This window comes from Sapajus apella, unplaced genomic scaffold, assembly GCF_009761245.1.
Source record: "Sapajus apella isolate SASKATOON/1434 unplaced genomic scaffold, GSC_monkey_1.0 scaffold3, whole genome shotgun sequence".
NCBI classification, from domain to species: domain Eukaryota; kingdom Metazoa; phylum Chordata; class Mammalia; order Primates; family Cebidae; genus Sapajus; species Sapajus apella.
This window is the reverse complement of record NW_022436943.1, coordinates 46,434,572-46,452,311: the sequence shown is the minus strand read 5'-3', so window position 1 is coordinate 46,452,311 and position 17,740 is coordinate 46,434,572. Positions and strand designations below refer to the sequence as shown.

Here is a 17,740-nt window from a genome sequence, read left to right as displayed (position 1 = left end):
GGGATTACGGACGTCCGCCACTACACCTGGCTAATTTTTGTATTTTTATTAGAGACGGGGTTTCATCATGTTGGCCAGGATGATCTCGAACTCCTGATCTTAGGTGATCCGCCCGCCTCGGCCTCCCAAAGTGCTGGGATTACAGGCGTGAGCCACCGCACGCGGCCAGTATCTTTTTTTAAAGATTCCTTTTTATACAGATGGATTAGACAAGATGGATCATTTTGGCTTTCAGTTCCTCCAACATTCCAGCCTAGTTACAGCGGCTGTTTTCTGTGCATGGAAAACTCTTCCTGCAGATCTTTGCCTGGTTGGCTCTGTTCATACCTAAAGTAGTCATTTGTCCTCACACTGCCGCTCCCCCACCCCGTCACTCTACCTCATTATCTCATTTCATTTTTCTATTTTTCTAATCACTCTCTGAAATTATCTTACATCATTATCTGTTTGTTTGTAAATTATCCCCGTGAGGATGTAAGATCAAGAGAGAAGGTACCACGATAGCGGTGACAGGCGCAGTACGCCCTGTGTTTAGAAGTGTGCCCGACAAACACTTGTGGAATGAGTGAGCAGACGAAGAACTAGACTGTTTGCCTTCATCCCCTTTAAACACAGGACCCAGCCGCGTTAAAACGCTGAGAAGTTGTGAATGGCATTTGGCCTCGCCATTGGCTGGAGCGTTTGCCGTTGCTCCTGGCAACCATTGTTTCCCCACCAGTCCTGTCGCCCTACCTGGCTCCGCCCCCAGGACGCCTAGTTTCGGCCAGGCGCTAAAATCGGCGCTCGCCCTTTAAGCGGCGGGACTTCTGGTCACGTAGTCCGCGGTCGCCGGAAGGGGAAGTTTCGCCTCGGTAGGCTGTCTCGCTGGTCCGAATTCGGTGGCGCCACGTCTGCCCGTCTCCGCCTTCTGCATCGCGGCTTCTGCGGCTTCCACCTTGACACCTAACAGTCGCTGAGCCGGCCGCGTCGTTAGGGGGTTGGCACGGGGAGTCGGGCGGCCGTGTGCATCTTGGCTACCTGTGGGTCGAAGATGTCGGACATCGGAGACTGGTTCAGGAGCATCCCGGCGATCACGCGCTATTGGTTCGCCGCCACCGTCGCGGTGCCCTTAGTCGGCAAACTCGGCCTCATCAGCCCGGCCTACCTCTTCCTCTGGCCCGAAGCCTTCCTTTATCGCTTTCAGGTACTTACCGGAGACGGGAGGCATGGAGACTACTGGCCCCAGGCGGCCCCGCGGCGGCGGAGCGTAAGCCGGCATGTTTTGGTCGCGCGGTGTCTGCTGGGATTTGTAGTGCGTCCGGTGCTGGCGGTTTAGAGCGGGAGTCCTTTGGGCCGGGGGTGGCTCTGGGGTCTGGAGTCGGGACCTGGATAGCTGGAGACGTGGACTTGGCCTAGTGGGGAGGGGTTGTCTTCTCTAGTATAGTGAGTTTGTGCTTCTCGCTCTCCGCACTCAGTCAAGGAAGCAGTGAGAATAGTCGGTGGTAGTTGTCAATCTGTTGGACGCTGGCGATTAGGTTCGCCTGGAGCAGTGCCCTCTGACCTCCATCTGTCACCCACGTGGGTCGCCTGTGGGTGTCAACTTCACGAACTTCTAGCTGAGTTCCTTTCACGTTAATGGAGTTTTTTTTTCTTATAGAAGTGATTTAAAGTCAGAGATAGAGGGAGTGTATTTTTCTGCATTTCTCTCTAGCCCTAATTTAGTATCCCCCACGTAGTAATAGAGTGTACGAAGGAATGGACAAAGAGTCAATATGTCCAGAAATGGAAGGCCTTGTTATCATTTATTTTGAGACGGAGTCTTGCCCTGTCATCAGGCTGGAGTGCAGTGGCGCAGTCTCTGCTCACTGCAACCTCCACCTCCCGGGTTCAGGCAGTTTCCCTGTCTCAGCCTCCCAAGTAGCTGGGATTACAGGCACGTGCCACTGCGCCCAGCTAACTTTTTGTATTTTAGTAGAGACCGGGTTTCACCATGTTGGCCAGGATGGTCTTCATCTCCTGACCTCGGGATCCGCCCGCCTCGGCCTCCCAAAGTGCTGGGATTACAGGCTTGAGCCACCGCTCCCTCTTGCCATGTTATTTTCTTAAGCATGAAGGAAACAGTCCAGAGTAACATTTCTGGCAAGAGAGTGCTAGTTTTTTGATGGTTATCTGTAGTCACCAAATCCTGATTTAAAACTTTAATCAGTGGCAGGTCAGATAGCAAGATCTGACATTAATTTCAGCCGTTGCTTGGCCCGTGGATAACATTCTCTTGTCATTGTCTCCTCACTGGGTATTAGTTCTTGGTTTCCTTTGTTGGTTCCTTATCTTCCTGACTTTTAAATGTTAGGATGTGCCTTGGGAATCAGTTAGGACATTTTCTGTAGACTCTCCCTAGCTTAAGGTGGTCTCATTCATTCAGCTTCAGGGCTTTACATACTTTCTGTAAACTGGAGATTCTGAAATGTAAGTGTAAATATCTTCAGTCCAGATGTGTCTCCTGATTTCCAGATTTGTGCATCCAATGGTTACTGGAAATCACGACTTGGATGACTAAGAGTCATCTTCAACATAATGTGTCCAAAACTGAATCCCCTTTCCCCCTTTGCCTTAGAAGTGAATAGCAACTCCATTATTAGAAGAGCCGAAGTTAGTTATTGGAGTCATCTTTTATTTTTCTTGTTTTTCTCACATTCCGCAATCTGTCAGCAAATCCTGTTGACTCTATTGGAGACGTATATCCAGAATACAGTCTCTTTTCATTCTCCATTGCCAACCATTATCATTGCAGCCTGGTTCCTTTCAATCTTTTCTCTAGACAGCTAGAGTGATCCTTTTAAAATATTAATCAAGTTCTGAAAAAACAACAACAACAACAACATAAATCAAGTCCTGTCATTTCCTCTGTCCAGAATCCTACCTTTTTTTTTTTTTTTTTTTGACAGAGAGATTTTCTTGTTCCCTGGCGGGGGTGGAGTGGTGTGCTCTCGGCTCACTGCAACCTCTGCCTCCCGGGTTCAAGCGATTCTCCCGCTTCAGCCTCCCAAGTAGCTGGGACTATAGGCGTGCCCCACGACACCTGGCTAATTTTTGTATTTTTAGTAGAGATGGGGTTTCACCATGTTGGCCAGGATGGTCTTGATTTTTTGACCTCGTGATCCACCTACCTTGGCCTGCCAAAGTGCTGGGATTACAGACCTGAGCCAATGCGTCTCGCCACCATGTCTTCTTAATGAGTAAAATCCAAGTCCTTTCTGTGGCTTGCAAGGCTGCCTGCTGCCTCTCTGACCTCATCTCCCACTACTGTCCAACTCCTGCCTTAGGCTCCACAATGAGATCCTTGCTGTTACTTCAGTGCTTATCTGGAGCTCCCCTCAGGGCCTTTACACATACTATTTCTCTGCCTGAGGAAGATAACCGTGTCTCACTTGTTTACCTCCTCACATTCTTCAGATCTCTGCCCAAATGCCATCTTATTGACAAGGCCTTCTCTGATGGCCTTACATAAAATAGCCCCTCCTTCACGCCACTCCCTTATCCTTCGATTTCCTTGCTACATCTCACCCCTTGGTATTTATTAGTCTGCTTCCCCTCAGAGAATAAGGCTCCATGAGAGCTGGATCTTTGCCTTGTTCACCAATGTCCTTGTTACCTAGAATAGTGCCTGGCACATAGTATATTGGCTTATATTATTGGCTGACTTCTTGGGAATAATTGGGCACTTGCTGTGTGCTAGGCACTAGGGGTACAATAGTAAACAGGACTGAAAAGGTTTCAGATCCTGTGAAGACACAGAGGCATGCAATTTAAGGGGTGTAATATTTGGTAGGGTGTTCCACCCAGAAAGGCCTCAGAGAAGACATTTGAAGAAATTGGAATACTGAGGAGCCAGCCAGCTTTGGGTAGATCTGGGTCTGCAGACAACCTTCCAGGAAGGACTAGTAAGTGACAGGCTCAGAGGTGGGAGCTGGGAACAGAAAGAAGACTGGGTTTCCAGCCGGTACAGGGTCAGCTGTAGGATGAGGATTAGTAGATGAAGGCAGGGAGAGAGCCAGGGCTGGGTGCGGTGGAGCTAAGATGGAAGGGTGGGTTAAAGCTGATTCATAGTTGGGCCTTGTAGGTCATGCTAAGAGGTTTGAACTTCATTTTGAGGGCACTACGAAGTCTTTGGAGCCTTGTGAACAAAGGACTGACAGATTGCCCTGACTACTCTGTGGAGTGGACTTTGTGTGTGTATGGAGGGGGTTGAAGGAGGAAGGGGTGGGTGATGAGATCAGAGAGATGAATCCAGTTAGGAAGCCAGAGAGATGGTGGTTTGGATTAGAGATGAATCCAGTTAGGTGGGCAGAGAGGTGGTGGTTTGATGGCTGTGAAGATAGAGAAAAGGGCACAGACTTGGCAGAGTGGAGAAGATTACAGCTAAATGGATCTGAAGAGTGAGCGGGTGAAGCAAGCAGGACTGAAAGATACTACTGTTTTCACAGGAGCAGCTGAGTGGATGGCAGAGCCCTTGACGGAAATGGGGAATGGTTGGGGATGCTTAGCTTGGGAGTGGGGGCTGGTATGGATGAAGTTAGGTTTTGGCTGTGCTAAGTCTTGATGCTTTTCAGGCATCTGTGTGGAGAGGCCAAGGGAGCAGTTGGACATAAAAATATGATTCTGGGCTGAGTGCAGTGGCTCATACCTATAATCCCAGCACTTTGGGAGGCCGAGGCGAGTGGATCATGAGGTCAGGAGTTTGAGACCAGCCTGGCCAATATGGTGAAACCCTGTCTCTACTAAAAATACAAAAATTAGCTGGGTGTGGTGGGGCATACCTGCAATCCCAGCTACTCGGGACAGAAGAATCACTTGAACCTGGAAGGTGGGTATTGCAGTGAGCCAAGATCACGTCACTGCACTCTAGCCTGGTCGGCAGAGCAAGACTCGGTCTAAAAAAAAAAATGATTCTGGAGGGCAGTTGGAATTGCATACTGTTCTGTTTATTTACTTCAATAAATATTTGTTGGCTGAGTGAATGTTGTGTACTTTGTTCCTGGTGGCTTGTTGAGTAATCTGTGTTCACAGGGAGCAATGGTGGCATATTACTGTGTGAGAAGGACCTGGTCAAAACTGGCTTGTTGGCCCTCTGCAAAATCCTCACTTGTGTAGTCCTATTAGTGACTACACAATATATATAAGCACATTGTAAAGCAGTAATGTAAATAAGCCTCTCTACCAGGCTGCGGGTGTATAACGTTAAAAGTGGTGAACTGATTAGGAGTCACCGCTCTTGTCACATCTTCCACGATTTTATCATCTTCCCTGTGTTATTTCTTCTCAGCTTGTTATCCCCAGGCCGGGAGCAGCTGCCAGCAGGAGCAGGACAGTGTACAAACTGCCCAGGTGTGAAAGACCAACAGCTGTACCTTGTCTTTTCTTCCTGTTACTGTGATTCTCCCCTATTTTGGACAAATTTAACTTTCAGACCCACCTGGAGGAACTCATTTGCAAATGAAGCAGTCAAGGAAAAACTGCACTTGAGAGGCTGCTGTGCAGGACAATGTGAGGTGTACTGTAGCAGAGTTCCTGCTAGAAAGCTCCTCTTTTCCTTAGAAAAGGAATCTTTGCAGCTTGTACAAATTGGGGGCTGATTAAGAATTGTGTGCTTTTGTTGGAAGTGACAAGTTATTTTTCCTCCTCAGCTATAGATTCCTTTGCGTAGCTTGTTGGTTTGGAACTCTGAGGTGTATAATGTTATTGCTTTAGTTTGGATAGGTTGAAACAGGTGTGTGTTGAGATTCACTGTATTGTTGTCCACGATTTCTCCCTATTCTGAGTCCCTCAGATTTACCTTCATCAATCAAACAGTTCACAATAATGAAATGTTTTCATATTAATCCTTGATTAACTGCACAAGAGGTGGCAATTCCTGCTGCCTTTGTGCTTTTTGAGATCATATCTCCCAGGGCTGCCTGCATGGCGGTATTTCTTCATTTCTTTGGACAAAATAACATCATCCCGTTACAGCTTCCCTGAGGCTATCTTACTGAACTCCAGCAATCATCCTGAGATAAATATTTCCCCCATTTTCTAGACAACTTCAGTTTCAGTTTCTATTTTGTTGAGTCAACGATCATTCTAAACTGTCTTGTTTCGCTCCTTTGCATAATATCTAGGAAATATGACTAAGTATGTAGCAAAACATTTTTGAAGGTGATTTCTTCCAAATCAATCATAGCAAATGATTTTTCCTTTTCTATCAGAGGAGAAAGCCTTTAAGATTTCAAGTAGTTAAATCACGGTCTCAGCCCTGGCTCAGCCCCCTGCTAGTTGTGTACTCTTAGGCAAGTTATTTATCCTGTCTGAGCCTCAATTTCTTTAGGATCTGAGGATGATATCATAGCCTATTAACTTTGTTCTAAGACACCATTGATTATATGATGCACCATTAATTTAATGCAACTTTTTTTGGGGGGGTAGGGGGAGTAGAAATTACATTAAACAAGTATATTGATTGTGAGACACTCTAATTTCAGAAACACAGGAATGAGTACCTTCAAATCCAGGAAACATGTTATCCACTTCTCGCCTCTAGTATGTAGAACACATAGAAAAATGTTTGCAATTCCCAGTAAATAGCCTGATAAATAGGCTATTCAAAAATAGTTGCCTCTTGTGTGGTTGGTATGGGAAAAAAATAGTTGCCAATTTTTATTTATCAGCCAGTACTTTGTACCTCACTGCCTTCTCTCCTGGATAGTAAGATTCTAATTTTAATTAGTAATTTAAATTGAAATGTAACTGCTGTATGATTATTCTGCTTTGTCTCCTTAACAGCATCCTGACTTGCAATGGGAAGATGTGAACTCTCAATTTCTCTAGTTTGTTTCCAGGAATAAGAAATGGGTACCAACGAATTCTGTGATTCAGCCTAGTGCTTATGTTTGCCAAGCTTTTGCTTATATTATCACATTTAACCTGATGACAGCAACCTTAGCAGACTGATTTAAGGGTGTATTGGGGAAGAGAGAGATTTCAACATAGCAGGGAGGAGAATGAACTTGGACTATAGGCTGAGCATTGAAGTTCTTTCTTTTTTTGACACGGAGTCTTGCTCTGTTGCCAGGCTGGAACAGTTTCCACTCACTGCAACCTCTGCCTCCCAGGCTCAAGCGATTCTCCTGCCTCAGCCTCCCGAGTAGCTTGGATTACAGGCACCTACCACCACACCCGGCTAATTTTTGTATTTTTATTAGTGACAGGGTTTCACCATGTTGGCCAGGTTGGTCTCGAGCTCCTGACGTCAAGTGATCCACCTGCCTTGGCCTCTCAAAAGTGCTGGTATTACAGGCGTGAGCCACTGTGCCCGGCTGCATAGTTCAATATCCACCAAGGTTTGGCTGTAGACCTCTAGTGGCAAGTGTTTGGTACATACAGTTTAAAATCTTTCCTTGGTAGTAGTGTCCACGTTAAACAGTTCTGTAGTCTATAATAATGTTGTCCATTAGATTGTGGCTTTTTAAAAAACTTTTTATCGAGTTGCAGTATACAAGCAGGAAAGTATATGTGTAATACGTTTATAGCTTGAGTTTTTAAAAATTCAAAACATGTATATAGCCAGCATTTCAAATTCCTAAAGCCTTTCTTCTGCTTCCTTCTGTTCACTGTCCTCTGTAAGGGTGACCATGCTCCTGACTTTTATTAACTTCAATTGTTTTTGCCAATTTTTATACTTTCTTTAGATGGAATTATAAAGTATGTACTCTTGTATCTAGCTGCTTTTATCAACGTTATGTTTGAGAGTCACCCATATTGTTGCATGTAGTTATAGATTGCTCACAATGGGACCATACTGCAATTAAATTACTCATTCAGCTATTAAGGGACTTTTTGGGCAGTTTCCAGTTTGGCTATTATGAATGTTGCTGCTATGAACATTCTAATATATGTCTTGGTGAACATATGTACTTCTTGGTGAGTATAAATAGTAATTTCTGTTGCCTATATACTTAAGAGCAGATTTGATGGCTTCCACTTGCTCTTTTAAAAGATGAAGTGCCTTTCATTTGTTTAAATGAATGGAAGGGACCTTTTCTTGCTTACCTATTATGTCCCCACCCTGCAAAAAAGGCCACAGTTTGCTAAACCAGCATTTGTCACACAGGTGCTCATCATCTTTCTTGCTTGGTGACTGATACATACTTAAGTCCAAATTAAGTGATTCTTATTATTTCAGACAAGTCTTCACTTTTCATACTTAAAAATAATAATAATTAAAAAAAAACCCACTCTAGACTCTGGATGGCATTTGTAATTACTTCAGTAGCAGATTTGTTTGGGAGATTAGTTAAAGGATGGCTGCAACCCATGCTCTCAAGTTATTGGACTAATTACTGAGGAACAATGTCTTGTGTCTTCTTGAAGGGCGTATATGTCAGTGAACACGTGGGCTACGTGTCCTTATTAAGTGAGGAACTCTGGGCAGATTACCGGAACTCCAATTAGGGCCCAACTTTCCTCCTGAAAAAACTGGGATCATTATGAGTCTGGCCTTGCGGTTACTGTGGAGTTAAATGAGATACTCCCTGCTCCCCCACGAGTCCTCTCAGTGTGAGGCGGACAGTCCTCTGTCTCAAGTCATAGATCTTTGTGCTGCACTTGGCTGCCTCTTAGGCTTTCCAGGGTTGAAAATAGGTCTCTACTCCTGGCACTGAACATAAAGGCAATTTCCTTCTCCTTACTATTTACCTGTTTCCTCAGGTAGAGGAAAAAATGGGATTTAGTTGGATACTTAAAATGGGGATTTCAGAAATATGTTGTGCTGTATCCTTCTAAAGAGATAAGGTGTCTTCTGGTGTTTTCAGATTATAATTTTAAAGTAATACAAAAATAATATTAAGTCTTTTAGATCAACGGAAGCAAGTGTAACTCAAGGGTAAGCTTAATGAACAGGGAAAAGAAGTGAGGTATTTTGACAGACATTGATATCCAAAGAACAGGTGCAAGCAGTGACTAAAAATAGCCTTGTGTCACCAGCCTTAGAGAAAATGTAGTCAGACAAAAATGAGATATCTTTTCCAAAATCAGGCCTTGAGTACCTTATAGGAATATGGGGGTAGTTGAAATATGAATTTATAAAAACCAGTTAGTGGGTGTTTCCTTAAAGATTGTGATAATACAGTTAACACACCCACACATATTAATTCTTTTTACAAAGCATCTTTTTAATCTACTCTCTTAATTCCAACCTTTTACACATCCTGTAAGATAAGGAAGGCAGAAGTCATAGGATAATGTCATTGGGTGGATAAAGAAGCCAACTCAAAAGTCCATGCTTTTCCAAGATTCCAGGGCTACTTAGGAGGGTTTGCTTCTGGTCTTTACTCTCAGTGCTTTTCTTTTTCTTTCTTTTTTTTTTTTTGAGATGGAGTTTCACTCTTGTTACCCAGGTCGGAGTGCAATGGTGCAATCTCAGCTCATCGCAACCTCCGCCTCCTGGGTTCAAGCAATTCTCCTGCCTCAGCCTCCCAAGTAGCTGGGACTACAGGTGCGCACCACCATGCCCAGCTAATTTTTGTATTTTTAGTAGAGACGGGGTTTCACCATGTTGACCGGGATGGTCTCAATCTCTAGACCTTGTAATCCACCCTCCCTGGCCTCCCAAAGTGCTGGGATTACAGACATGAGCCACCGCGCCAAGCCTCTCAGTGCTTTTCATAAGCACAGAGAATGAATGAGTAGGTTTACTCTCAGTCCATTTCAGGATTATACAAGTGTAGTAGTAGTGAACACTTACACTCTTTGTAATTGTACCTCATAATACTGATGTCACTTGGGGGAGGGATTGTAAAAATAGGGGCTTAGCAGCACAAACTTTGGAGTCAGACTGGGATAAAATTCTAGCTCTACCACTTACTAGCTGATACTTAACCTTTTCTCATCTGTAAAATCCATCTCCTGAATCAGTGCATGTAAATAAGTTGAGTAGCACACTAATTTACTAATTTCTTTAAAATAAACCATTAACTATGGAAATTGAGGCTTAGAAGTGGTGACTCATAAGCAAAAACTTAACCACAGTCCTTCTCAAATCACCTCCAGTTCTCTTTCCGTTAAACTATCCTGTTTCTGTGATAAAGTTGTGAAAAAAACAAATTTTAACCTATTTTATTTTTCTGGTTTAATACAAGTTTCTTGGAAAGTCACTTTTTAGGTATGTACAAGGCATTTTCCTCTACAAGGAATTAAGCTCTGAGGGTTACATTCCCATGCTGGGAGAATGTAACTGGCCAATCTGTATGTGGCCAGTCCCCGTGGCTGATGTCCCCCATTCCAGCTACACTTGAATTGTCAGCAGTACCCATTCAGTTGTTGTGCTCTTGCAATTCTTGGGGCCTTTGTAACAAGTCCACACGTCCCCTCCCTTGTGCCAGCTCTTCCTTCTTTTGACAGCCTTCCCCACTACTATGAGGAATTCAGGGACCATGTCTTTTGTGCTTGGTACATGCTAGTGTGCAATGAGATAGATGCACAGCTCTCATTCCAAAGGCCAGCATTTTGCCGGCATTTCCAAAAGTTTAGGAAGGCCATCTACTCCATCACTATTCAGCATTGTTCTGGTTGGGGTGCCAGCCAGTGAATTAGACATGAATGAAATAAGATACAAAAGTTTATTTATAGTGATGGTTGTATGCTTGGAAATCCCAAGAAGCTCAGTTTCCTTGTTTCCTTCCTTCCTTGTTTCCTTCCTCCCTTGTTTCTTCCCTCCCTCCCTCCCTCCCTCCCTCCCTCCCTCCCTTCCTTCCTTCCTTCCTTCTCTCCTTCCCTCTCTCTTTCTCTCTTCCTTTCCCTCCTTCCCTCCCTTCTTTTCCTTCCATTCCTTCCTTCCTTTCTTTCTGAGTTTCACTCTTGTTGCCCAGGCTGGAGTGCAATGATGTGATCTTGGCTCACCACAACCTCTGCCTCCCAAATTCGAGTGATTCTCCTGCCTCAGCCTCCTGAGTAGCTGGGGTTACAGGCATGGGCCACCACACCCAGATAATTTTGTATTTTTAGTAGAGATGGGGTTTCTCCATGTTGGTCAGGCTGGTCTTGAACTCTGACCTCGGGTGACCCGCCCGCCTAGGCCTTCCAAAGTGCTGGAATTACTGGCATGGGCCACCGCGCCTGGCAGAAGCTCAGTTTTCAATATTGCAGGCAGTAAAATACTCAGCTTTTGTGAATAGGCATAAAAAGAAAGAGCTCTATAGACAACTCTAAAAGCTACGAAAGACTTCTTGGCTGGGAATTACATCAATATCACATTGATATAATAAAATATTGGTTCTAATTCATTTAGAGAAATAAAATATTGAGACTAACCAAGAAAATTGTGACAATTATTGAAGAAAATAAGGGGGGGTTATTATTTAACTATTTAACTTTACCAGATATTAAAATATAGCAGGAGTAGAAATTAGGCTAGGCACAGTGGCTCATGCCTATAATTCCAGCACTTTGGGAGGCTGAGGTGGGAGGATGACTTGAAGCTGGTAGTTTGAGACCAATGTGGACAACATAGGGAGAGCCTGTCTCAAAAAAAAAAAAAAAAAAAATACCAGGTATGATGGTACATGCCTGTAGTCTAGCCACTTGGGAGTCTGAGTCCAGAGAATTGCTTGAACCCAGGAATTTGAGGTTACAGTGAGCTGTGATCACTATGCTGCACTCCAGCCCGAGCAACAGACTGATACCTTATCTCAAAAAAAGAGAGAAAAAAAAAGAAAAAACCCCACAGAAATTAAAATAACTTGATATTGGCATAGGAATCAATTCCAAACAGAATGGTGTTAAAGTAGACCTTAATATAAAGGAGAGTAGAGTATAAATGTTAAATGAATGTCGTTTTTTAATTAATTGGAAAAAATGTGAGTTACTCTGTAAATGGGGTTGGGAAAATGGGGTGACCATTTAGAAAAACAGTTGAATCTCTTCCTCATTCCTTGGATGTACCTTGAAGGTGCTAAAATAAAACCATGAGCACTTACATTCTTGGAGCAAAAAGACTTTCTAAACATAATACATCATGGATACATTTGCCTACATTTAATTAAATCTTCGTATGTCAAAATACAGCAAAAATATCATGAAAGTCTAATGACAGATCAGAAAATGCTTGCAACGATGAGAAAGAGAAATTTCATAATGTATGAAGAAATGCAGCTACGTGTGAGGGCTCATACCTGTAATTCCAGCACTTTGGGAGGCTGGGGTGGGTGTACTGTTTGAGCTCAGGAGTTTGAGACCAGCCTAGGCAACATCATGGGACCCTGTCCCTACAAAAATACAAAAATTAGCTCAGTGTGGTGGTGTATGCTGGTAGTCCCAGCTACTCGGGAGGCTGAGGTGGGAGAATCACCTGAGCCCAGGAGGTGGAGGTTGCAGTGAGCTAAGATTATGTCCCTGCACTCCAGCCTGGGCATCAGAGCAAGATTCTATCTCGCGGGGGTGGGGGGGGGGGGGGGAAAGGAAATGTAAATCCAGAAGAAAAAATGAATATAGGAAATGCTCAGGTTTTTAAAACATGAAAAGGTGCTTGACTTCTCATAATGCAAATAAAAATTAGTTTTGAGATAATACACTAAATGGTGAGAGTGTGGAGAGAAGACAGCCATTCGTCTGCTTTTTAGGAGGAAGTAGAAATTGAACAAACATTTTTGTAGGCATTTGGCAGTATCTACCAAAATAAATGCTATGTCTGTTGCTCTAGCAGATTTATTGACAGGAACTTATTCTGTATATACACATACAAAGAGGACATACCAGAATATTCATTGTGTCATTATAACAGTTTAAGCAAAAGTTTAGACATTCACATAAAAGGAATACTATGAAGCCAATAAAAGTATTTTGTTGGGAATGAACCAAGTATAAAACAGTGAGTAGAACAAAGAAGAATGAATAATAGTAACACATATTTCTTAGAGGAGATACAAGACATTGATCAGCTGTTGTTGGAAAGGGAACAGGAGACTAGAGGTTGGGAGTGAGGTTTACTTGTTACTTTATTTTATTTTATTTTTTCACATGGAGTTTCACTCTTGTTGCCCAGGCTGGAGTGCAGTGGCGTGGTGTTGGCTCACTGCAACCTCCACCTCCCGGGTTCAAGGGATTCTCCTGCTTCAGCCTCCCAAGTAGCTGAGACTACAGATGCCTGCCACCACACCTGGCTAATTTTTTGTAATTTTGGTAGAGATAGGGTTTAACCATGTTGGCCAGTCTGGTCTTGAACTCCTGACCTTAGGTGATGGGTCCTTACCGACCTCCCAAAGCGCTGGGATTGCAGGCATGCCTACTTGTTACTTTAGACCCTTATTCTTTTTTTTTGGTTGGGGGGAAATGTTTTTAAACAAAAAGTGTCCCTGTTGCCTATTTAGTGCATTGGTTTGAATAAAAAAATTGTTACTTTACTTCTACCTTTGAATGTGGCATTTTTGGACAAGGTTTGTCATTCCAGAATATTCTTTCCCTAAATAGAGGCATTACCGTATTGTCAAAAATTAGGCCTTTGTGATTTATTTTTGATGCTTAATTGGCTGCCTGATCTCAGTAAAGACTAACTGTGTACTCATATAGTATTGATTTTGTTTCAACTTGTTTAGAAATATTTGTTGCTTATTTTATGATGTTGCTTTATTCCATTGATTTACAAACTGATGTGATTGTAATTGGTATGAACACTTTTCTTCAGTTGTCTTTTTGAATTGTGTTGGTAGTGTCACTCCAACACATTGAGGAGCATGCTTTGCACGGGTTAATTTTGTTTAGTTAAAAGGAAAAAAAAAAACAGTCTTACAGAAACTAACAGCTGTGTTTATTTTGATCTGGACAGGTTTGGAGGCCAATCACTGCCACCTTTTATTTCCCTGTGGGTCCAGGAACTGGATTTCTTTATTTGGTCAATTTATATTTCTTATATCAGTATTCTACACGACTTGAAACAGGTATGTTACCCATAGTTGTCTTAAGTATTGTTTCTTTCTAATTTACTAATCCATGTGTTTACTTTGGAGAGATTTGGAGAGCAGTTAGCATTATAAAAGGAAATTACATAAGGATAGTAAATGCTCAGTGACTGTGCCTGGACTGTACTAGGCATGTAAATTATTTGATTTTTTTTTTTTTTTTTTTTTTTTGAGACAGAGTCTCACTTTGTTGCCTAGCTAGAGTGCAGTGGCGCAATCTTGGTTCACTGCGACCTCCACCTTCTGCGTTCAAGTAATTCTCCTGCCTTAGCCTCCCGAGTACCTGGGATTACAGGCTAGTGCCACCACGCCTTGCTAATTTTTGTATTTTTAGTAGAGACAGGGTTTCACCATGTTGGCCAGGATGTTCTCGATCTCTTGACCTTGTGATCCGTCCACCTCGGCCTCCCAAAGTGCTGGAATTACACATGCGAGCCACCGTGCCCAGCCGATTATTCGATTTTTAATCCTCACAACATCCTGAGGTATAAGTAGCAGTGTTACCATTTTATAGATGCAGCAGATCAGAGGTTGACGTGTCTTGCCCATCTCCTTAGTGGCTGAGCTGTGTGCCTGTCATAAATTTTGATGGTCTCACTCATTTCTTTCACAGCAGTCCTTGTCCTTCAGTGCAAAATTGGGCTGCAGTATATATGCCTCCTAGATTGGGGTTGAAAAACACCAATTTATGTCATTAAAAGCCTGATTTGTTCTCTGATTGAAAAACTCTAACATACAGTATATAGCCGAGATTTAATAATATGTGGTAGTTTGTCAGGTATGAGTACCTATGTAATTTTTTTTTTTTTGAGGCAGTCTTGCTCTGTCGCCCAGGCTGGAGTGCAGTAGTGCTATTTTAGTTTACTAAAGCCTCTACCTCCAGGGTTCAAGCAATTCTCTGCCTCTGAGATTACAGGCACCTGCCACCTTGCCTGGCTAATTTTTGTATTTTTAGTAGAGACGGGGTTTCACCCTGTTGGCCAAGCTGATCTTGAACTCCTGATTTCAAGTGATCTGCCTGCCTCAGCCTCCCAAAGTCCTGGGATTATAGGTGTGAGCCACTGTGTCTAGCCAACCTATGTAATGTTATGGGTACATTCTAAAAATCTTTTCTTAAAAGTGTCTTACTGAATTGTCATTTATTTCCTACAATACCTTACATGCTGTTCTGAGTGCTTATACTAAAGAAATATTACATGAATATACTGTGTTAAAATACGGATATAATTTTGTTAAATTTAAATGACTTTGAAAAGGTTGACTGACTTCAGAGACTTTGTAAACTTGCGGGCTATTAGCTCAGGGTAGAGAACTCTGAACCACCCTTAAATGGAAGTCAGTGCTCATATGGTTGAGAATTGTGGAATGGTAGGATAGGTATTTGATGACAAATAACATTTTTCCTTAAATTGGCATTTGCTACTAGGTTCTTTTTGAAAAGAAAGAAATTGTATTAATAAAAAGTGTAAGGTTACAGACTATTATATTACTATTGGGAGGAACCTATTTTAGTTTCCCGAGTTTTATCAAAAGATGAATAGGAGATTCAAGGAAGTGAAGTAACTTGGCAGAAGTGAAACTGACAGCTAGGCCTCTCACCTCCATATCAGGGGTTTGATCTTTAAATCTACCAGAATATGTGATTTTTATTCTCCTTTGTTCCGGTTGGACCCATTATGATACTGAGTGCTTAGCATTCTGCGTTTCTGGTATAGCTTAATTGAGGATTAAGTTATTAGAGTAATTTTTTTTTTTTTTTTTTGGAGACAGGATTTTGCTCTGTCACCCAGGCTGGAGTATAGTGGTACGGTCATGGCTCCCTGAAGCCTTGACTGCCTGGGTTCAAGTGATCCTCCCACCTTAGCCTCCTGAGTAGCTCTGAGTGTAGGTGTAGATCACCACACCTGGCTGATTTTTGTATTTTTTGTAGAGATGGGTTTCACCATGTTGCCCAAACTGGTCTTGAACTCCTGGGCTTCAGAGATCTCCCCACCTTTACCTCCCAAAGTGCTGGGATTACAGGTGTGAGGCACTGTGCCCAGCTGGAGTAATTTTTTTTATATTGATAGTAAATGTTATCTCAATAGTAAAATAGATTAAGTATGGATGATCTATGATCAGTTATTCAAAATTTTATTCTGGGAAATTTTCAAACATATGCAGAAGTGGAGGGAAAAGCCAATGAACCCTTTTTCTTTTTATTAAGACCAAATTCACATAACATAAAATTCATCATTTTAACCATTTTAAGGTGTACAATTCAGTGGTCTTTAGTATATTCACAATGTTATGCAGTCATCACCACAGTCTAATTCCAGAACATTTTCATCACCCCCAAAAAAGCCAAAGCAGTCACTCTTCACCCCTTTCCTTCCTCCCAGCCTCTGGCAACCACTAATCTACTTTACATGTGTATGGATTTACCTATTCAGGACATTTCATATGTCCTTTGGTGACTGGCGTCTTTCACTTAGCACAGTGTTTTTAAGGTTCATCCATGTCGTAGGGTGTGACACTATGAACCCCTCCCTAACCATCTAATGGTTATCACCTCTAATAGTTATCTCATAGCCAGTCTTGTTTCATCTATATCTATGGCTGTCCTCTACTCCTGATTATCTGAATCAAAATGCCAGATATTTCATTCATAAATATTTCAGAATTTAGCTCTGAACTGTAAGGACTTAAAAAAATAATTCTCATGTTGTTATTAAACCTAAATTGCAATAATTCCATGACCTTTTTTTTTTTTTTTTTGAGATACAGTTTCACTTTGTCACCCAGGCTGGAGTGCAGTGGCGTGGTCTCGGTTCACCGTAACCTCTGCCTCCTGGGTTCAAGCGATTCTCGTGCCTCCGCCTCCTGAGTAGCTAGGATTCCAGGTGTGCACCACCATGCCTGGCTAATTTTTGTATTTTTGGTAGAGGTGGCGTTTGGCCGTGTTGGCCAGGCTGGCCTCGAATTCCTGACATCAAGTGATCCACCTGCCTTGAGTTCTCAAAGTGCGGGGATTACAGGCGTGAACCACCGCGCCTGGCCAATGGCCACTTTTTATTTTTGTCTGCTTGTGTGTATTTAAAGTCTTTGAATCTATTTACCCATCCCTGTTACCTAGTCAGGTAATAAAACAAATTGTAATGTTATTCTCCCTGACTACCAATTTAGGACAAATTTGTGGGATTATTAGGTCACTGGTCTCTTTTATTTGCTTTGATTCTTATAAGTTGCCCCCTCATTCCCTACTCACCAACTACAGGGCATTTTGAAATGCTTGAGCTGAGAGGCATTTTTTTTAACAGCGTTATTGAGATGTAATTCACGTACCATACAACGTACCCATTTAAAATACACACAATTCATTCGTTTTTAGTATCATGACAGAGTTGCGCAGTCATTATCACACTCATTTTTATAATATTTCATCACCCCCCAAAAAAACCCTGCCATTAGCAGCTCCTCTCCCTTTTCATTTAATACCTTCCTCCCCCAGATGCCTTAGGAAACCACTGATAATTATTATTTTTTTGAGACAGAGTCTCACTCTGTCACCCAGGCTGGAGTGCAGTGGTGCCATCTTGGTTCACTGCAACCTCTGCATCTCAGGTTCAAGCAATTCTCATGCCTCAGTCTCTTGAGTAGCTGGGACAGGCGTATACCACCACACTTGGCTAATTTTTATATTTTTAGTAGACGGGGTTTCACCATGTTGGCCAGGCTGGTCTCAAACTCCTGACCTCAAGTGATTTGCCCACCTCAGCTACCCAAAGTGCTGGTAT

The 17,740-nt window shown here is 42.7% G+C and overlaps 1 protein-coding gene across 2 annotated transcripts in view; it reads left to right on the top strand.

Moving 5' to 3' along the window:
* The first annotated feature begins 735 nt into the window (after positions 1-735).
* The window catches only part of DERL1 (derlin 1), a 40,800-nt gene continuing 23,795 nt past the window's right edge, over positions 736-17,740 (top strand). For both annotated transcript variants that reach the window (XM_032252844.1, XM_032252833.1), the window contains exons 1-2: positions 736-1,183; positions 13,832-13,943. In XM_032252844.1, the coding sequence (XP_032108735.1) occupies positions 1,031-1,183; positions 13,832-13,943 (265 nt within the window). In that variant the 5' untranslated portion in view covers positions 736-1,030. The remainder of the gene's footprint in view (positions 1,184-13,831; positions 13,944-17,740) is intronic.